This window comes from Stegostoma tigrinum, chromosome 7, assembly GCF_030684315.1.
Source record: "Stegostoma tigrinum isolate sSteTig4 chromosome 7, sSteTig4.hap1, whole genome shotgun sequence".
NCBI lineage: Eukaryota > Metazoa > Chordata > Chondrichthyes > Orectolobiformes > Stegostomatidae > Stegostoma > Stegostoma tigrinum.
In genome coordinates, this window is record NC_081360.1 from 37,602,855 (window position 1) to 37,625,400 (window position 22,546).

Sequence of the window (22,546 nt, forward strand, 5' to 3'; positions counted from 1 at the left end):
ATCACCAGCTGAGGCCATTGTTTATCTGCACTGTGCCAACTTTCCAAAACCTTGCCAAATGACCATACAATATATGAGCAGAATTAGGCAATTCAGCCCATTAAGACTGATCTGCCATTCAATCATGGCTGATATGATTCTCAACCCCATTCTCCTGCCTTCTCCCTGTAACCCTTGATCGCCTTACTAATCAAGAACGTATCTACTTCAGTTTTAAATGCACTCAATTGCTTGGCTTCCATCTCAAACCACAACCAGAGAGATGTGTCTTGGGATAACCAGTGCTGACAGTTTGGGTGAGAATAAAAAAACTGGGTAGACCAATGCCCTGTTTAGATTCATGGCATAGCCAACATCAGTTCACACCCCAATTCAGGTATGATCCAATTTCTGTGCTAATAAAGGCAACAGGTACAAGAAAAATACCCCAGTAACTTAAATCCTACAAGGGCAAGTCATAAAACTTTGTTAATGAACCAATCAATTTTTGCACTAGTTGACAACTGACTGTAAAAGGTAGCTAGATTATTGTAAAACTTCTTTAAGCATCTTCCCTGACCCAACTCACACGCAATTCTATTCCCACAGTTAATTGTATTATATTCTGAGGTGGCTTAACAAAGCAATCAATGGTTAGAATAATCATTACAAGAAAAAGCCCTGTCATAAGAGTTGGTCAATAAATGTGGTTTTGTCAGTGTTGTCAAATGAATGTTTCTTACATCAGATTCAATAGATAAATATTAATTGTCATATACCAAGGTTAAGAAATGCTCAAATAAATCTGGTTAAGATAGAGAAAGATTGTTTTTGTTTCAAAACGTGAATTCAGAAATATACTTACAGCTTTGCCAGGCATTCCTGGAGGGCCCACTAATCCAGGTTTTCCAGGTAAACCCTGTCAATATAGTTTAAGTATTAATAAGGTTTGCATAATTAACAATTGGCAATTTCAATAGAATGAAATTAAATATTTGCAACATTTGCATACCTGTGGACCACGGTTACCCATTAATCCTTTTTCACCAGCTTTACCAGGTAGTCCCTGGTGTGTTGGGAGTGAAGGGAAGAAAGAATAAAATATTATTTTAAATGTGGTTCAATTGCAATTCCCAACAATGTCCTGGTAGTTTATGAGAATCATGCGTATGTGTGCTCTCCTGCTTCCTAATTTTTAATATTCAGAAAGTCAACAATAGAATCTTCCAGCACAGAGAACAAATCAACCCTACACTACTGTGCTAGTTCTTTGAGCAATCTATCTATTGATTGCTTTCCAGTGGTCTTGCATCAAGCAACAATGTTCACGTGTCCAGTTTCTTGCCGACATTAGAAGATTCCATATGAATCTGTGAGGCATTGTTGACTGCATGGAGACATTTTTCAAAAAGTCTGAGCTTTTAACTGCAATAGAGTTCCACCAATTAAAGGTGTTCAGGCACAATTGGTTTCAATGTTATTGCTGACATGACTCCAAAGTTGTGTTTTCATTTGCATAATAATACATCTTGTATGTAACAAAGCATGGCACCTAACAGAAAGAATGACAACAGGTATGTTTTATAAATGACTTGCACTTACATCATTCCCTCTTGGACCAGGAAACCCCATTACACCAGGGGAACCTCTTTGTCCAGGTGAGCCAGGTGGACCTGAAGGGCCCCGATCTCCCGAAGGACCCTATCAGTGAAAATGTAAATTGTAAAGGATACACAAACATATGTAACAAAGGGAAGACCAGTCTAAAAAAAGCACAAAGTGGAGACGAAGATTAACATTGCCAAGTACATACAAATGATTATTACTGTTCATAAACAACAGGCAGAGATAATCAACATTTATACATCATAACAGATAGTGTAGAACAGAAAGCCAGGAAACAAGCTGATATTTGTGATCAGAATGTTGACAGTTGCCAAATAATGTAGATTTAAAGTGTATGAGTTTTCACATGAATGGGCTCCCTCCCCATCAAACATCAATATTCGGGTACTATAATTTCCTGTTTTATCATTCAAAAGTTGGATATAACATTATCAAGCACGAGTGCAGAATAAAGAGTGATTTGCCAGCAAATGCTATTACTTTTGAAGCCTCACTAGTCAAGATCGTAGAGCTCCACTGTAGTATCACATCTCTAATCTGTGCTCCCTTCTAGTGTGATGTGTCGCTTTGCAATGTCATGTAAAACTAGCCATTACTTCACTCCACTACTCGCTCTGAGTTCAAGGCCAGCATGATGATATTTGGGGTAATCCACCATGATATTGCTCAAGTTAAATTGCTACGGTTACTCTCACTTTAATCCACCATGACAGCTACCAGCTGAGCCCCCTGATGAAAGGCCATAAATTAAATAACGGGTGACTTGTCAACTATTACATATATGTTTGCATTATTCATTACGGTAATTCCTTATTCTTGTTTCTGAGGCTAACATCTGTCCTTACCCTTTTCTTCATAAATTCCAACATGACAACCATCCTTAATGTGGAGAGAAGTAAGTTATTTCTCAAGAATAACTGAATGGATGGGAGCAAACTTGATTCAGCTAGCCACTCAACCAATAATTTATTAATGGCAATTTATGTCATTCAGCATCAGCTCTTTTTGTCATTTGAACTGAAGGATGATGGTGGTAAAGAGCTATACGCATTTACATGAAAGAAAATGTGCAATTTCTGACAGTTAATGGGAATGTACAGAAGATTCATATAGAAATTTTACCTACCATTTTACTGGTAGCACTACTGATTTATAACTGTATCATTCTCTATTGATTAGTGTTGTTCCATCATTACAAACTTATTATGAGGATTAGGCTTTCTAACAGACTTGGGAGCAATCTGCTGGGTGATTTCAATATTTTCATTAATTATAAACCGAACAAGATGAAAAGAAGCTTTGTTTTGCAGATAATTATTTAGGTATTAGTTGGGAAAATAATGCTCTTTATCTAGTACTATCTTTCTTGAAATTACCTGTAGTCCAGGTTTACCATCAGGACCAGGGCTTCCTGGGTTTCCTGTAAGTCCCTATATATAAAGAAAAGGAATGCGAAATCAAGTGAACCAAATGCAAGTTGTTACTAAAATTAGTCTTCCATAACATTTTTTCTTTATTATTTCTTTTAACAAAGTCTTATTTCTTACCCTTTGACCAGGGATACCAGCATCTCCAGGTCGACCTGGTTCACCATTAGCACCTCTATGCCCAATGGGACCAGGTGCGCCAGTTTCTCCTGCAGGACCCTATTAACAAAATAGTTAGTGCAGAATTAAATATTCAGAAAAATTTATCCAAATGAAAACAAGAAAAAGAAATTAAAGTTCAATTTAGATGTAACAAAATCTTGTGACCTTTTCACCTGGTGGGCCACTTGTACCCGGGACACCTCTTAATCCCTGAAGCCCCTAGAACGAGGAACAGAAAAGTTACGTCTCCCGTATCATTAATACATGTATACCACTGAGCCAGAGTAATCCATAAAACAGATAATTAACAACAATTAAATGTGCTGCCTTTATGATTTGGGATGGTACAAGTATTTAGTGTGATATATAACAAACATATCCCTGTTAAAAAGTGGCTTCACTTGTGTAGTAATATTGTAAGCATATTTTACAATAAGGTAATATTATAATAAGTTGAACATAGGTATGGAAAATTGGTAATTTGTTTGACTGAAAATGTTATGAAAAGAAATAAAGGGATGCAAAGACATAATTAGAGTTTCAAAAAGGAGCATTAAAAGAATTGTATTGGTTATCAGAGTTATTGTTCATTTTTAAAATAACTACACAAAAATACATTATGAATATATCAATTGTGGAAAAGTTATTGGAATCACCATTAGAAATGGAGTGATTAAACACTTGGGAAAATTATGAACAGATCAAAAAAAAAGCCAGTCTGAAATCGATGGAGGGTACATGATGATGATTTGTGGAAGCCACTAGAGTAGGTTAACATTTGCAGTAGTGCCTGTGGATGTTTCAGGTACACTCAGGAAATCCCTTTCAGTGGATGGAGAGCAGATTCACAGTGTTTTACCAGGGTTTATTGAGTTACTTTGTGAGGCCAGATTAGACGAAAGTAAGCACAAACAGAAGTTTCTAGCCAAACTCAGCAGGTCTGAGTTCATCTGTAGGGAGAAACCAGAGCAACCATTTCGTGTCCGGTGACTCTTCACCAGTTCTGATCTGCCAGGCTAGATCAAAGAACCACAGACCTGCTGAGTTCTGTCAGCAACATCTGATTTTGTTTCAGATCTCCAGCATCCGCAGAGCTTTGTTTTATATTAGATGATATGACTTGTAGTCCCATAAATTAAGAAAGTTGAGGGGTGAGATCTTTAAAAATATGTAAGGATTTGGAAGGGTAAATATATGGGAGGCAATCAACTGGAGGTATTATTGCTAGACTATTAATCCGGAAACTCAGCTAATGTTCTAGCGACCTGAGTTCAAATCCCACGATGGCAGAGGATAGAATTTGATTGCTATAGAGAATGTGGAATTAAGAGTCTAATGATGACCGTGAAACCATAGTCAGTGAAACCAATGATAATGGGAACTGCAGATGCTGTAGAATCCAAGATAACAAAGTGTGAAGCTGGATGAACACTGCAGGCCAAGCAGCATCTTAGGAGCACATAAGCTGACGTTTCGGGCCTACACTCTTCATCAGAAGGGTCTATGCCCGAAACGTCAGCTTTTGTGCTCCTGAGGTGCTGCTTGGCCTGCTGTGTTCATCCAGCTCCACACTTTGTTATCAGTGAAACCAAACTGGTTCAACATTGTCCTTTAGGGACGGAAATCTGCCATCTGGACTGGCCTGCATGCGATTTCAGATGCACAGCAATGTGGCTAGCTCTTAACTGCCCTCTGGGCAATTAGGAATGAGCAATCACTGCTGGCCTCGCTCTGTCCTGTGAATGATTTAGAAATAAATACAGAACAACTGTTTCCTCTGGTGGAGGAATTCACAAAGGACACCCTGATATAACTAGAACAAGATTATTTAGAAGTGAAATCTGGAAAGATTTTCTGACATGGAATAGTTGAAATCTTAGAATTCTCCCCCAAAAGGCTTTGTAAATTGAAGTTTCCAAGACAGATTGCTATATTTTTGTCTGTTAAGGGTATCAATTGATACAAAGACAAGATGGGTAAACAGAGGTAGTGTACCAGGGTTGTAGCCTGTCCAATGCCATACTTTATATTCTGCTCCACCACACAGTAAAATGTTGGGTGTGTTTATCTGTTGCAATTTATTGACTAAGAGAATTTGCTCGGAAATCCAAAAGAACCGTGGATGCTGGAAATCAGAAACAAAAACAGAAGTTGCTGGAAAAAGTCAGCAGCTCTAGCGGCACCTTTGGATAGAAATTAGAAGTAACGTTTCAGGTCCAGTGACCTTTCTTGAGAATGTTCACTGGACCCGAAACATTAACTTGTTTTCTGTCCAAAGATGCTACCACACCTGCTGAGTTTTCCGGCAACTTCTGTTTTGTTTGTTGCTTAAAAATCTGCAGGTTATCAAAACGTGAGGAAGCCTAAGCTCTGAATTTTGAAGCATTTATGGTCAACCATTCAACAATTCGCAGGATGTAAACTGGGGAGAATCAGTTAAGTCAAACTTATATAGAGTTGCAATTTCTCTAGATTTGAATTGCTGTAAAGAGATATGTTGGGGAATAGGTTAAAAGTTTGATTTACTGTGTGTTTTAAGAATTTTCCAACTGTGCATTGTTTCTAGGTAGCTCAGTTTGTCGTGTTTTTGATTTTGTCTTTTGTGTAACTTTTTTTTTGTCAGAAATATAAATGTATCAATGTTAAATATAAAATTATTAATTCATCCAGCATTACATGCTGCCAATGAAGTGAATTCCAAATTTCTACCATCTATTACATATTACATATTAAGAAATATTTCTTAATTTTACCCTCAATACCTAGCTCTAATTTTTAGTCACTTTTAGCTTTAGAATATCTTACCAAGAGAAAAAGTGTTGCTTTATTTATAATATGTTTTGTTAGCATCTTAAAATATGATAAGTCAGCCCATAATCTTCTATATTCCAGGGAATACAAACATCTCTGGTGTATTGTTCCCTATACTTTTAACAAATACACAGCAGCTAGGCATATCAACCTATCTTAAGAACATAGACGCTTATATAGGAAGCTCCAATTTCATCAAATGCTGTGTGGTGGCCAGAACTTGGGACCAGCTGTTACATATTTACCATTGAAAAGAATGTATGACATCAATGTTATCTTACTCTCTCGCCAGGAATGCCATTTGCCCCAACTGGCCCAGGTTCACCAGGGAGGCCTCTTTTACCTTCTTCACCAGTGGGACCAGGAGGACCTGGATTTCCAAGTGTTCCCTAGCAGGAAAAGAAATGCACATGCTTAAAGTGTGAAATAGATCTTAGCAATTTAGTGTACTCTTTTGTAGATTATTTGAGAGTGAACAATATGCATTTTGCTTAGTTTTACACCGATGTAAGAGCTGAGATCGTATCTCTTTTCTTTGTAATGTACCGCATCGTGGTAGCTGCTTTAAAATGAGCATGGCAGCTTATTGGATTTGGAATAGTTCACTGATTTCACTTCCAATTTCACCTGGTCTATCTGTGACTCCTCCCTTCCCTTCCTCAACGTCTCTGTTTCCATTTCTAGGAATAGACTGGCCACTAATATCTACTATAAACCCACTGACTCATGCAGTTGCCTGCACTATTCATTCTCACACCCTGCTTCCTGCAAACACTCCATTCTATTTCCCAATTCCTCCATCTCCGTCCTATATGTTCCAATGAGGCCAATTTTGAAGGACCCTCCAAAATGTCAACTTTCTTCCTCAAGTGCAGATTTCCCAGCACCATTGTTAACAGGGCCCTCAACCTGGTCAGACTGACCTCCCACACTTCTGCTCTTCCCTCCCACAACAGTGACGGTGTTCCCTTTCTCATTAACTACCATTCCACCAGCATCCATGTCCAGAAGGCCATTAGCTGTCACTTCTGCCACCTACAATGAGATGCTACCACCAGATGCATATTCCCCTTTCCTCCCTTGTCCGCCTTCCACAGGGACCATTCCTTCCAGGACACCCTGGTCTACTCTTCAACACCCAACACCCTCCCATTGCCCCAGGCTACTATCTGCGGCAACCGCCGCAGGTGTAGCCCTTGCCCATTTCCCTCCTCCCTCCCTACTATCGAAGAGCCCTGACATACCTTCCAGGTGAAGCAGCACTTCACCTGCACTTCGCACAGCCTAGTCTACTGCATTCACTGCTCACAATGTGGTCGCCTGTACACTGGGGAAACAAAGTGTAGTCTGGGTGACCGCTTCACAGAACATGTACATTCTGCCTGCAAAAATGACGCTGAACTTTCAGCTGCCTGCCACTTTAATGCATCACCCTGATCCTTGGCTAACACATCTGAGGCTTTCTGCAGTGTTCCAATGAAGATCAATGCAAGCTGGAAGAACAAAACCTCGTTTTCCACTTGGGGACCCAGCAGCCTTTCAGACTCAATATCGAGTTCAATAATTTTAGGGCCAGAACTCTTGCATGTCCTAGTCCTCTACTCCACACGCCAGATCTTGTTATCACATAGTCTGCCATTACACACCACCAATTGTTAACAAGTAATAGTCTCCATGAACAGCTATTCACTCTCCCAGCCAGATTGTTCCCCCGAACAAATGTAAATATAGATCATTAGATCTGAAGTGGCTTAACAGTGTGTTTTTAAATGACTATTTTCTGCTGTACTACAAAAAAAGCAGACTCATAAAAAGGCATACTAAAACACAAGGTATTCAAGGCCCACTTAGATTTGCCAACTTATTGTATTATTCTAACAGGATTGGCATAAATAGCAATAGTCAGAACCAAATAGTCTAATAAAATTTGCCCCAATTCAAAAGTTTGTTTCTTCAATTTATTTCCTTATTTCAGACAAGAAGGTACAAAATAAATAAACTTACAGATTCACCCTTCGGGCCAGGGTTTCCCTGTGGTCCAGGTTTTCCATATTCGCCCTAAGAAAGTGAAGAGCTTCCAATTAGAAAACAAAATTGATAATGGTAGAAAATCTTCTTTTCAAAACAAGCCAGATGAAATTATATTCTGAATCAGGAATTATTTTTGCATTTTGAATGCAAATAATGTATTTACAGGCAATCTCTACAAAAATGATGTCAGGAAAAATGTAAAAGTCAACACGTGAATAAGAATGGATGAGGAACATAGAATTTTTTTTCCATTAAAGCATACTGAACTGCATTACGATTTTAAACCCGAGTGCTTTCAAATGATGCAAGGTAGTTAGAAATACATTCAAATTGAGCTTGAGTATTTTGTATATTCATCCCATTAATATATGACAAAGCACTTTCTAAATAAACAGATTGTCATGCCTAAACATTATTAACAATGGATAACCTTGTCAATATACAGAAGTATCATAACCAAAAGACCTATGGCTTTGTTTGTGTGCTGTTGATGTGGTATTACAGTGACAATATCATAACACTGGGGAATGCCCACTGTCATGGCAGCCATCAGAATGCTTTCAACCTGCAAATTCATTGGGACCAGGTAAAAGCAGGCAAGGTGTTGCTCAGCGACTGTTCACTGTGGAACACTGTACAAAGTGGCTGACAACTCTTCTTTGTAACTGTGAAATACATGACTGTACAATACAAGGAGCATCATCAAGTAGATTAATGGCACCCTGAGATAATGGGAACTGCAGATGCTGGAGAATCCAAGATAACAAAGTGTGAAGCTGGATGAACACAGCAGGTCAAGCAGCATCTTAGGAGCACAAAAGCTGACGTTTCGGGCCTAGTGCCTTCATCAGAAAATGGGGAGGGGGAGGAGATTCTGAAATAAATAGGGAGAGAGGGGGAGACAGACCGAAGATGGATAGAGGAGAAGAGAGGTGGAAAGGAGGGTATGTTTGGGGGGTAGGGAGGGGATAGGTCAGTCTGGGGAGTATGGACAGGTCAAGGGGGCGGGATGAGGTTAGTAGGTAGGAAATGGAGGTGCGACTTGAGGTGGGAGGAGGGGATAGGTGAGAGGAAGAACAGGTTAGGCAGTCTGGGACGGGCTGGGCTGGTTTGGGGATACAGTGGGGGGAGGGGAGATTTTGAAGCTGGTGAAATCCACATTGATACCATTGGGCTGCAGAGTTCCCAAGCAGAGTATGAGTTGCTGTTCCTGCAACCTATGGGTGGCATCATCATGGCACTGCAGGAGGCCCAGGATGGACATGTCGTCTACAGAATGCGAGGGGGTGTTAAAATGGTTCATGACTGGGAGGTGCAGTTGTTTATTGCAAATGGAGTGGAGGTGTCTGCAAAGTGGCCCTGAAGCCTCCGTTTGGTTTCCCCAATGTAGAGGTAGCCACACTGGGCAGATGCAGTATCCCACATTGGTGGATGTGCAGGTGAACATCTGCTTGATGTGGAAAGTAATCTTGGGGCCTGGGATAGGGGTGAGGGAGGAGGTGTTGGACAGGAGTAGCACTTCCTGCGTTTGCAGGGGAATGTGCCGGGTGTGGTGGGGTTGGAGGGGAGTGTGGAGCGGACAAGGGAGTCCGTCAACGCCAGCGGCACTCCGCCCACCATCAATGTAACTCCACCCACAGCCAACGCCGACGTCGCTCCACCCACAACCTCCAGAGCCAGCAGCCCCAGAGGACACAGCCACACTGAGCCCTGCCGAATTTTATCCATCCCCCCCAGATCTCCCTCTGATGGAAGATGAACAGTCAGTCCTCAGCAATGGGCTCACCTTTGTGCCTCTCCACCCACACATCAACAGATACCAGTCACGTTTGGACATCGAGCAATTTTTCCGCAGCCTCCGCCTCCATGCTTACTCCTCTAACCGGGAGCCTAACCCTCCCTCCACTGACCCCTTCACCCGCCTCCAACACAGGTTCTCCTCCTGGACACCACCCCCAGGCCTCCTACCCACCCTCGACCTCTTCATCTCCAACTGCCATCGAGACATCAACCGCCTCAACCTCTCCACCCCTCTCACCCATTCCAACCTCTCCCCTGCAGAACGGGTAGCCCTCCGCTCCCAATCCCGACCTCACCATCAAACCTATGGACAAGAGAGGCACAGCTGTAGTATGGTGCACCGATCTCTACATTGCCGAGGCCAAACGCCAACTCTCCAATACCTCCTCATACTGTCCCCTTGATCATGACCCCACCCCCGAGCACCAAACCATCATCTCCCAAACCATCCACAACGTCATCACCTCAGGTGACCTCCCACCCACAGCCTCCAACCTCACTGTTCCCCAACCCCGCACTGCCTGCTTCTATCTCCTTCCCAAAACCCACAAACCCACCTGACCTGGCTGACCTACTGTCTCCCCCTGCTCCTGCCCAAAATCATTTCTACCTATCTGGACCCCTTGGTCCAGGAACTGCCTACCCACGTCCGCAACATCACCCACGCCCTTCACCTCCTCCAGGACTTCCAATTCCCCAGTCCCAAACACCTCATTTTCACCACGGGCGTCCAATCCCTATACACCTGTATTCCTCATGCAGATGGCCTCAAGGCCCTCTGCTTCTTCCTGTCCCGCAGGCCTGACCAATCCCCCTCCACTGACACCCTCATCTGCCCTGCCGAACTCGTCCTCACCCTCAACAACTTCTCTTTCGATTCCTCCCACTTCCTACAGACAATGGGGGTGGCCATGGGTACCCGCACGGGCCCAAGCTATGCCTGCCTCTTTGTAGGTTATGTGGAACAGTCCCTCTTCCGCACCTACACTGGCCCTAAACACCACCTCTTCCTCCGTTACATTGATGACTGTATCAGCGCTGCCTCATGCTCCCAAGAGGAGCTTGAACAGTTCATCCACTTCACCAACACCTTCCACCCCAACCTTATGTTCACCTGGACCATCTCCACCACATCCCTCACATTTCTGGACCTTTCTGTCCCCATCTCAGGCTACCACCTACAAACCGATGTCCAATTCAATCCCACCCACTCCGACAGCTACCTGGAGTACATCTGCTCCCACCCACCTTCCTGCAAAAATTCCAACCCCTATTCCCAATTTCTTTGCCTCCACCACATCTGCCCCCAGGATGAGGCATTCCACTCCTGTATATCTGAGATGCCCTTGTTCTTCAAGGACCACAACGTTCCCCCCCCCCCCCCCCCACAGTGGTTGAGAACACCCTCAACCGAGTCTACCGCATTTCCCGCAACACATCCCTCACACCCCGCCCCCGCAATAACCGCCAAAAGAGAATCCCCCTCGTCCTCACATACCACCCCACCAACCTCCGGATTCAACGCATCATCTTCCGACACTGCCGCCATCTACAATCCGACCCCACCACTGAAGACATTTTTCCAACCCTACCCTTGTCTGCCTTCCGGAGAGACCACTCTCTCCACGGCTTCCTTGTCCGCTCCCCACTCCCCTCCAACCCCACCACACCCGGCACTTTCCCCTGCAACTGCAGGAAGAGCTACACCTGCCCCCACACCTCCTTCCTCACCCCCATCCCAGGCCCCAAGATTACTTTCCACATCAAGCAGATGTTCACCTGCACATCCGCCAATGTGGTATACTGCATCCTCTGTACCCAGTGTGGCTTCCTCTACATTGGGGAAACCAAGCTGAGGCTTGGGGACCGCTTTGCAAAACAGCTATGCTCCGTTCGCAATAAACAACTGCACCTCCCAGTCGGGAACCATTTCAACTCCCGCTCCCATTCCTTAGACGACATGTCCATCCTGGGCCACCTACAGTGCCATAATGATGCCACCCGTAGATTGCAGGAACAGCAACTCATATTCCGTTTGGGAACCCTGCAGCCCAATGGTATCAATGTGGATTTCACCAGCTTCAAAATCTCCCCTCCCCCCGCTGCATCCCAAAATCAGCCCAGCTCGTCGCCGCCTGCCTAACCTGTTCCTCCTCCCACCTCAAGCTGCACCTCCATTTCCTACCTACCAACCTCATCCCGCCTCCTTGACTTGTCTGTCCTTCCGAACTGACCTATCCCCTCCTTCCCGTCCCATCTATACTCTCCTCTCCACCTATCTTCTCCTCTATCCATCTTGGGACAGCCTCCCCCTCTGTTCTTGTTTATTTCAGAATCCTCTCCCCATCCTCCTTCTCTGATGAAGGGTCTTGGCCTGAAATGTCAGCTTTTCTGCTTCTAAGATGCTGCTTGGCCTGCTGTGTTCATCCAGCTTCACACTTTGTTATAATGGCACCCTGAAGCAAGGCTCCACTGCTTTAACTTCTTGGAAGATCTCCAGTACACATTGGATCAGGTGACCTAATGTTAGTCGCCTGTGGTTGTTCTGAAGGTGTGGGCATTGCTGCTTGAGATTCAATGATCAATTTAGGAGGAGAAAGCAGAGAATGAATGTACAAGGAAGCTGGCACATCTTCGGTACACACAAGTTATTTGTGAGCAAATCTTCAGAATCCAATTCTGTTCATCAACATTTCCAAACATACCATTCCATTGTTACAAACTGCCACAGCCTTCTTGTGGTCAAAATTCAGACATAAACTAATACAAAACAACTGTTTCATAATTGTATCCAGCAGCACTTCTTCAAAAATGTATACTAAACTCAACTAATCAATCTGTACCTCGATCAAGAGTGTCTTTGTCCAGCTAAGTGCTTCCACATTGCTGTGCTGAATTTCTGAAACATATTGGCTCAAGGTTGCTGACTGTCAATGGAAAAGATTCCATGCAGCTTTGCAGAAAGCCCCCAGGTTGTTCTGAACCTTGGCTGGCTTCAAGCTGTACTATCTCAGCAAGGACAGTCTGAACTATCTGGCTAACTTGCGCTTGCAACAAGATGCCTGGTGAAGCCTACATAAATGTCCATACTTGTAAGAGCGATAATGTGAGCCTGCAGAGTGGATAGGCTAGATTATCAGTCAATGTCTAATACTGATTTTGGTGCCTGACCTTGCATTACTCTTGTTTAAATGCTTTTTTGTAAATCCTGAATGTTGAACGTTTTCAGTCACTTGAAGGATTTTGCACTCGTATTAGTTAAATACGTCATTGTGGACCATTCAGGATTTTTGATATTCATTTGCTATTACAGTGTTGGTGAACATTTTATGCACTGTTGCCCCGTCAGAGGCCTCATGAGATCTTTAAAATCAGAAGGGAGTGGTGTTCGAGCGTTGTGTGAAATTGGGGAGGCTTGAATTTTTCTAAGCAGAAAATCTACAATCAGTCATGAGGCCTACTGTTAGAGTCAATCTTGGGTGGTAATTCTGTCCACAAGGCATGTCTACCACATGGAGACCTTAAAAGGTGAACTCATTAAAGGCAAAGCATACATCCAATTGTGATAACATTGTGTGGAGCTGGATGAACACAGCAGGCCAAGCAGCATCAGAGGAGCAGGAAGGCTGATGTTTTGGATCAAGACCCTTCTTCATCTTGCTCATTCAGCTCTATACCTTGTTATCTCAGATTCTCCAGCATCGGCAGTTCCTACTATCTATACATCCAACTATCCCTTCTTTATCAAATGAAAATTTTAACTAGACACAATAACAAGTGAGTTTATGGCTCTCAATAATGTATAGTTAATTTTCTGACACTTCCAGATCTCATGATGGTAATTGTGTGTGCGGGTGCTGTTTATTGACCATGGCCATCAATGAAATTTTGTTCCTGTTTGCGCTGTTAAGACGTTTTCTTCCTTCATGGACTATAGTTGCTGTTACAGAACATGCTTGTCCTTTTGCACTATAGCCAAGTTTTGTTTCAGATTAGACATTGACTGATCCCATTCCTTAAAGCTGTTTCAAGTGGGTCAAATCTTCTTGACATTTACTGTTTTGTTTCTTAAGAACCTCCAGTTAATTGTAAAGCTCCTTGTTTTACACTCTGCATTCTTCCAATACCAACAAAGTTTTAGCCTCATGTTGGTCAAGTATACTTGCGACTTTATCACCTGCTCTAATAACTGTCCAACCTCTTCAAAATTTTTCCTTGTTTTCTTCAAAGCCTGGACACTGACACTTCCTGCTTTGGTGGTTGGACAGTTTCATCTATGTCCTGCTTTAGTTTTTTCGCTGGAGCATCATTGATGGAAGTTTTTTTTTACTGAAAGGATTGTTTCTGAAGTGATTTTCAGCTCCTTGTTTGTGATGTGCATCTCCACTTGTTTGCAGGCATATTGCCTTGAGCTCAGTATGATATTTCTGAATCTGCTCGTGCTCGGTATGATTTGTTTTATGTGCAAGCTAGTCCAGATCTTTCTGTAAATCAGCAATCTTCTCCTTCGATTGATAATACAGAGCTTGCTATTCAGTCTGCTTCCTTTTCTACAAAAAGAATTGCAGTGGTAGTAGATTGATATTTGGCCCTGTGTCAATTGAAGTCAATAAAGAATAGTTACCAGTTTTCTGACAGGATTTGAATTTTCATACACATTTTGGCAGTTTGATGACACTGACTTTTTGTACAAGATTAATAGTGTGAATCAGGTGTTCAATCTTTGTTTCGCTGTCTGCATCATTAAATTCCGGTTTGTTAATCACTTTTGCATATGTCTCTGATGGAATAAGAGATGGTCTTTATTGTAGGTTAAAGGTATTCCTTGTGTTTGCTCTGTTTGAGTTGGCTCTCTGCTCTTTGTATCCTGTATCTTTGCTCTCGCGCACTGCCTCTGCCAATGGCCTTTGCTGTCAGATGCCTTTCAACGTTGACTGAAAACTCAGCATCTCATTGGTGCATGCAGAAGGTCATACCTTCCACACTATATTTGAGAGTTCTAGTGATTTTGCTAATTGTAAATGTTGTACTTAGGTCTTGTAAACTTAGTTAACCTGCAAGGATTGCTTTATACTTGCGCCCATCCTTCAGCAGCTCTTGAAAATTATAAATCTTCCATGTGTCTAGCAAATCTTTCTGGAAAGCTTTCACGTAGGTGAAGGCAATTCAACAATTCTGTTTGCTAGCTCCCCGTCAGAAAAAAAATCACAAGATGAGTCTGACTCTGCATCTGCATATGATGTAGTCTATAGATTCTGCAGATCATCGTATAAATGGCATGAATTCTAGTTGATGAATACTAATGTTTGAAATGGTCTTCTAATGTAGTCAATATCCTTAAAATCTTTTAACTTTTTAGCTGTTACTCCTCGTGTGAAATCTGTGTAGATACTCAATGTCAATCACTAGACAAATTTTAGTGGTTTGTTCATCTGCAAAGGATGCATCTGAATCTACAAACCGTGGCTCTTAGTTGTTGTTAATTATTTTAAGGCCTGTTGGGAAGTTTGCTGTGGTCCAATTTTATGTTGGGAATTTTGTGGATATTCTGACAACTTGTTTTTGACCTTCTCTGACTTGCTACTGATCCAGTACTCACCCTGTCCATTCGCTTTGCTCAAGTGAATTAAACTTGTGTTCAGAGAGATTTGTCTGCTTAACAGCAAATGATGTTTTGATGTTGGAATGAACAACAATATCAAGGCTTATCTCATGCAGTCTAACATAATTTAAGATGTTCAACGATGTGTTTCAGGTATAGATCAATATGTTTCCTGAACTTCAAGCAAAAAAACGACCCCACCAGATTGGTACTTTCCAATGCAAATTCACATGCCATGTTAATAATAATTGCCTGATTATCAATCATTCATCAGAGATCAAGAAAATCCATGTGTTAGTTTATATAATACAGAAAAGCACAGAAGATATCAAGCAGTGTTACTGTAGGCCAACTGAGTTCTGTATGTATGCAGTCTGAAAAGCCATTGCTACTAACTGACAGGCATAGTCACAACATTGTATTCAGAAAACTCATGGAGTCTTTAGATGTGAACTGTCCTAAAGCAAGGTACACATACAAAAAAATGATAAAATTGACATTCTGGGCTGGAGCAATGTTCACTCCAATTGAAAGAAAATTGGCATCTGAGCTTAATGCTATGGCAAGATTGAAAATATGAAATTCCGGATATTAGGCACAATGCTAAAGACATTTCTCTTGGCAAAAGCAAGTTGAAAGCTTGGATTTATAACCCTAAATATTGCAAAAGAGGTTTATTGTTTTGCATTCATTGACAGCTTAATAAACAGACTGCACAGAAAGGATTCTAATTCAGGGCCACACAGGAAACATTGTCAGACACAGATTTCTTTTATTAGTTCATGGGATCTGTGTGTCACTGACCACTCATTGTTATCTCTAACTGCCCGGAGAATGTGGTAGTGAGTTGATGTATTAGGCTGCTGTTGTGCTTTGGATCACAGAGTCAACCAGTGCTATTAGACTTCATAGTGATTTGCTACAACAGAGTGGCTTGCCAGGCCATTTAAGAGGGCAGTTAAAAATCAGACACATTGCTGTGCGTCTGAAGTCACTGGATCAGGTGAGGATGGCAGGTTTCCTTCATTGAAGCATATCTGTGTACAAAATCCATTTTAATCTCAACTGACATAATTACACAGTCACCATTATGGTAGCTTTCACTTCTAGGTTTTATTGAATTCAAATTTCATGACATGTATAGTTCATGGTGGGATCAAATTAATTTCAAAGTACATCAGCCTTGTTTTTCAGATGACTAGTCCAGTGACTTATCACAATGCCACTGCCTCCCTGTATAATTAACTAAGTGAAAAAGATGCCTAAAACATAAATTAGCAATGTCAGCTATGAAGATATTGGAAGGAAACCAGAGAGCACATCACTCCAACCAGCAGATATTGGAGGAAAAGATGTGGACCATGGCAAAACGCAAATATACAAAAGCATGTCATGCATGAAAATAAATGGAGGGTGGGACTGAATGGAATAACGAACAGTTGTTAATAAATGAGAACTCTCATGGCTTGGATAACACACAATTACAAATAATAGTTCATGCAAATTTGTTTTTTTGCAGCCCTAAGTCGTGGTCCACATTGGCACCAACGACATAGGTAGGAAGAGAGATGGGGATTTAAGACAGAAATTCAGGGAGCTAGGATGGAAGCTCAGAGCTAGGACGAACAGAGTTGTTGTCTCTGGTTTGTTGCCCGTGCCACGTGCTAGAGAGGCGAGGAATAGGGAGAGAGAGGAGTTGAACACGTGGCTACAGGGATGGTGCAGGAGGGAGGGTTTTGGATTCTTGGATAATTGGGGCTCTTTCTTGGGTAGGTGGGACCTCTACAAGCAGTATGGTCTTCACCTGAACCAGAGGGGTACCGATATCCTGGGGAGGAAATTCGCTAAGGCTATTCGGGTGGGTTTGAACTAATTGAGCCGCGGGATGGGAGCCAAATTTGTAGTTTGAGTATAGAGAAGGTTGAGGGTAAGGACGTCCGAAATAAAGTTTCAGGGACTCAAGATGGCACCAGCAAGCAAGAAGTGGGTTTGAAGTGTGTCTACTTCAATGCCAGGAGCATCCGGAATAAGGTGTGTGAACTTGCAGCATGGGTTCGTACCTGGGACTTCGATGTTGTGGCCATTTTGGAGACATGGATAGAGCAGGAACAGGAATGGTTGTTGCAGGTTCCGGGATTTAGATGTTTCAGTAAGAGCAGAGAAGATGGTAAAAGAGTAGGAGGTGTGGCATTGTTGGTCAAGGGCAGTATTACTGTTGCAGAAAGGATGTTTGGGGCCTTGTTAACTGTGGTAGTATGGGCTGAGGGTTAGAAACAGGAAAGGAGAGGTTACCCTGTTAGGAGTTTTCTATAGGCCTCCGAATAGTTCCAGATATGTAGAGGAAAGGATAGCAAAGATGATTCTCGATAGGAGTGAGAGAGACAGGGTAGTTGTGATGGGGGACTTCAACTTTCCAAATATTGACTGGGAACACTATAGTTCGAGTACTATAGATGGGTCAGTTTTTGTCCAGTGTGTGCAGGAGGGCTTCCTGACACAGGCCAACAAGGGGCGAAGCCACATTAGATTTGGTACTGGGTAATGAGCTCGGCCAGGTGTTAGATTTGGAAGTAGGTGAGCACTTTGGTGATAGCGATCACAATTCTGTTATGTTTACTTCAGTGATGGAAAGGGATAGGTGCATACCACTGGGCAAGAGTTATAGCTGGGGGAAAGGCAATTAGGCAAGATTTAGGGAGCAAAAGATGGGGAAGGAAACTGCAGGGGATGGGCACATTAGAAATGTGGAGCTTATTCAAGGAAAAGCACCTGTGTGTCCTAGATAAGTATGTACCTGTCAGGCAGGGAGGAAGCTGTAGAGCACGGGAGCCGTGGTTTACAAAGGAAGTGGAATCTCTGGTCAAGAGGAAGAAGGAGGCTTATGTTAGGATGAGATGTGAAGGCTCAGTTAGGGCGTTTGAGGGTTACAAGGTAGCAAGGAAAGACCTAAAGAGAGAGGTCAGAAAAGCCAGGAGGAGACATGAGAAGTTGTTGGCGGATAGGATCAGGGTAAACCCTACGGATTTCTATTGGTATTTAAGGAATAAAAAAATGGCGAGAGTAAGATTAGGGCCAATCAAGGATAGTAATGGGAAGTTTTGTGTGGAGTCAGAAGAGATAGGGGAAGTGCTAAATGAATATTTTTCAACAGTACTCACTCTAGAAAACGACAATGTTGTCAAGGAGAACACTGAGATACAGGCTACTAGACTAGGTGGGATTGAGGTTCACAAGGAAGAGGTATTAGAAATCCTACAGAGGGTGAAGATAGATAAGTACCCTGGGCCAGATGGGATTTATCCTAGGATCCTCTGGGAAGCCAGGGAGGAGATTGCCGAGCCTTTGGCATTGATCTTTAACTCGTCATTGTCTTCAGGAATAGTGCCAGATGACTGCAGGATAGCAAATGTGGTTCCCCTGTTCAAGAAGGGGAGTAGAGACCACCCTGGTAATTATAGACCAGTCAGCCCTACTTCAGTTGTTGGTAAAGTGTTGGAAAAGGTTATAAGAAATAGGAATTATAATCATCTAGAAAAGAATAATTTGATTAGGGATAGTCAGCACGGTTTTGTGAAGGGTAGGTCGTGCCTCACAAAACTTACTAAGTTCTTTGAGAAGGTGACCAAACAGGTAGATGAGAGTAAACCAGTTGATGTGGTGTATATGGATTTCAGCAAGGTGTTCGATAAGGTTCCCCACAATAGGCTATTGTACAAAATACGGAGGAATGGGATTGTGGGAGATATAGCAGTTTGGATCAGAAATTGGCTTGCTGAAAGAAGACAGAGGGTGGTGATTGATGGGAAATGTTCATCGTGGAGACCAGTTACTAGTGGTGTACCGCAAGGGTCGGTGTTGGGTCCACTGCTGTTTGTCATTTTTATAAACGACCTGGATGAGGGCGTAGAAGGATGGGTTAGTAAATTTGCAGATGATACTAAGATCGGTGGAGTTGTGGATAGTGACGAAGGATGTTGTAGGTTACAGAGAGACATAGATAAGCTGCAGAGCTGGGCTGAGAGGTGGCAAATGGAGCTTAATACGAACAAGTGTGAAGTGATGCACTTTGGTAGGAGTAACCGGAATGCAAAGTACTGGGCTAATGGTAAGATTCTTGGTAGTGTAGATGAGCAGAGAGATCTCGGTGTCCATGTACACAGATCCTTGAAAGTTGCCACCCAGGTTGACAGGGCTGTTAAGAAGGCATACAGTGTTTTAGCTTTTGTTAATAGAGGGATTGAGTTCCGGAACCAAGAGGTTATGCTGCAGCTGTACAAAACTCTGGTGCGGCCGCACTTGGAGTATTGCGTATAGTTCTGGTCACCCCATTATAAGAAGGATGTGGAAGCTTTGGAAAGGGTGCAGAGGAGATTTACTAGGAAGTTGCCTGGTATGGAGGGAAGGTCTTAGGAGGAAAGGCTGAGGGACTGTTAGCGAGAAGAAGGTTGAGAGGTGACTTAATTGAGACATATAAAATAATCAGAGGGTTAGATACGGTGGATAGGGAGAGCCTTTTTCCTAGGATGGTGACAGCGAGCAGAGGGGGCATAGCTTTAAATTGAGGGGTGAAAGATATAGGACAGATGTCAGAGGTAGTTTCTTTACTCAGAGAGTAGTAAGGGAATGGAACTCTTTGCCTGCAACGGTAGTAGATTCGCCAACTTTAAGTTCATTTAAGTCGTCATTGGACAAGCATATGGACGTACATGGAATAGTATAGGTTAGATAGGCTTGAGATCGGTATTACAGGTCGGCACAACATCAAGGGCCGAAGGTCCTGTACTGTGCTGTAATGTTCTATGTTCTATGTTAAAGGTTGAAATAAAACCACGTACAAAAGACCTTCCAAGCTTGCCATAGTCATGTAGCTTCTCCTATGGGGCACATTCACTGCAGGCAAGTATCACACACCTGGTCCAATAAGGATATTCCACTCAAGGGTGCTGCCCTGTGAACTCAGAACAATCTCAATCCTAAATATCAACTTTGCATTCTGAAATTGTGACCCCTAATTCTAGATTCCTCAGTAAGAAGAAACATCCTCTCAACTCTACCAAGAGTTTTACATGATTCAATAAGATCATCGTTCATTCTTTCAAATTCCAAGGAACATATTTCCAATTTTTCTCAATCTCCTCTATCCCAGGAATGAATCTAATTAGCATACATTGCAATCTTTACAGGCTATTATATCATTACTCAGGAAAGAAAACAAAAAGTAAGGATATTTGTCTGGTTTTGTTAAAGTCCTGTCTAATATAAACAGGCTTCTTCATTTTTATATTCAATTTCTGTGGCATTTGAGGCTTAAAGGCCTTTTGACTTCCGAAGTGCTTTCTTTACAAGCATGTCAACTTCCTGAGATTCGTACACAAGGACAAAAGATCTTTCTGAATGCCTTCATATTTCCAGGTCTCTCATCATTCAAACAAATTCTGCTTTGCTGCATAGCTCTCAAATTGATAACTTCACACATTGAATTCATCAGCAGCGTTATTCATCTTGCCTGAAATCTCCTTGCATTATCCACAATGTTAACGTCTCATCTAATTTTGCAACATTTAAACGATCGACGTAGATTGCAAATAGCTGAGGCATAAGCATTGGCTATTCTGGTGCCCCACTGATGACAAGGGTGAACCTATTTATTCCTATCCTGTATTTGTGTCTAACAATCATTCCTCAGTTCATGATACTATATTTGTATTAGCATTTGTTTTAATAATATGAACAAAACACGACCTATATGATGAGCATGAAATTTCCCTTGCATTCTATAATAACATAATCTTTGCAAACACTTACTGGTAGACCTCTGGAACCTGGAACTCCATTAGTACCTGCTGTACCTGGGGTGCCAACTGGACCTGGTCCACCAGGGCTGCCAGGTGTACCTGGAGAACCCTGTAATGGAAAGAAAATGGTGTGAATCCAGTTTCTGTTCAGATATCTATACTGCTCATACTTCTCAATCCTTCAAGCAAAATCATGCAAGAATTTAAAACTAAATTATTAAATTTAAAATTAATAGACCCATTGTATGCTTCTATAAGACATTAGGATTTTTTTTTCTTCAATCAAGGCAGCTACACTACAATTATTACCCAATCCATTACCCAAACAGGGAAAAAAGGCAATTTGCATCAAGGCAATTGGCCTGGCTTTTGTTAACGTATGTTTAGATCCATAAGATTCAGGGGCACCATGAGACCATTCAGCCTATTGAGTTTGACCTCTGACATTTGATCACTGGTGTTAATTTTCTGAACCCCCATTGCCCAGTCTTCTCCCTATAACACTTAAAGCCCTTACAATTGAAAGGTTATCTATGTCTTCAATAGACTCAATTACTTGGCCTCCACAGTCTTCCACAGCAATATGTTCCACAGATTCACCACCCTCTGGCTGAAAAAATTCCTCCTCATTTAATTTCTCAATATTGTCTCTTCACTCTGAGATTGTGCCCTTGGGTCCCAGTCTCTTCTACGACTGGAAGAATCTTCTCCTTGTCAACTCTATGCAGGCCTCTCAGTTTTCTTTATGTTTCAATGAGATCCCACTCATCTTTCTAAACTCCACTGGTTACATACCCAGGTTTCTCAACCGCTCCTCATCTGGCAAGTCTTTCATCCCTGAGGTCATTCTTCTAAACCTCCTCTGGATGCCCTTCAAGGCCAGTACATTCTTCCCTAGGTAGAGGGCCCAAAACTGCTCATTTTACCAAACGTGGCCTGACCAGATCTTCATATAATTTCGACAGGACTTCCTGCTCTTGTATTCTCGTATTTTTGAAATGAATGCTAACAGTATATTTGCCTTCCTAACTGCCAAATGAAACTGAATGGTTACCTTAAGAGAATCCTGAACTAAGACTCCCAAATCCCTTTGAGCTTCAAATTTCCAAACCCTCTCCCCATTTAGAAAATAATCTACACCTCTATTCTTCCTGGCAAGATTGAGGTAGGTGAGAACAATGAGAGGAGACAATATTTATTGAATCCTTGACTCTTTAATTAACACTTTTACTTTACTTTTGTTCTAACTGACCGGTAAACCTCGAGCACCGCGCGATCCATCTTGTCCGGGTTTCCCCTGAAATATAAATGAA

General features: G+C 42.2%; 1 protein-coding gene across 1 annotated transcript in view; it reads right to left on the reverse strand.

Moving 5' to 3' along the window:
- Positions 1-22,546, reverse strand: part of LOC125454191 (collagen alpha-1(II) chain-like) — a 163,823-nt gene that overhangs the window by 60,649 nt on the left and 80,628 nt on the right. The window contains exons 17-26 of the mRNA XM_048534698.2: positions 22,486-22,530; positions 21,244-21,342; positions 8,010-8,063; positions 6,287-6,394; positions 3,360-3,413; positions 3,153-3,251; positions 2,982-3,035; positions 1,582-1,680; positions 992-1,045; positions 845-898 (exon numbers count right to left, since the gene is read on the reverse strand). Of these exons, the coding sequence (XP_048390655.1) occupies positions 845-898; positions 992-1,045; positions 1,582-1,680; positions 2,982-3,035; positions 3,153-3,251; positions 3,360-3,413; positions 6,287-6,394; positions 8,010-8,063; positions 21,244-21,342; positions 22,486-22,530 (720 nt within the window). The remainder of the gene's footprint in view (positions 1-844; positions 899-991; positions 1,046-1,581; positions 1,681-2,981; positions 3,036-3,152; positions 3,252-3,359; positions 3,414-6,286; positions 6,395-8,009; positions 8,064-21,243; positions 21,343-22,485; positions 22,531-22,546) is intronic.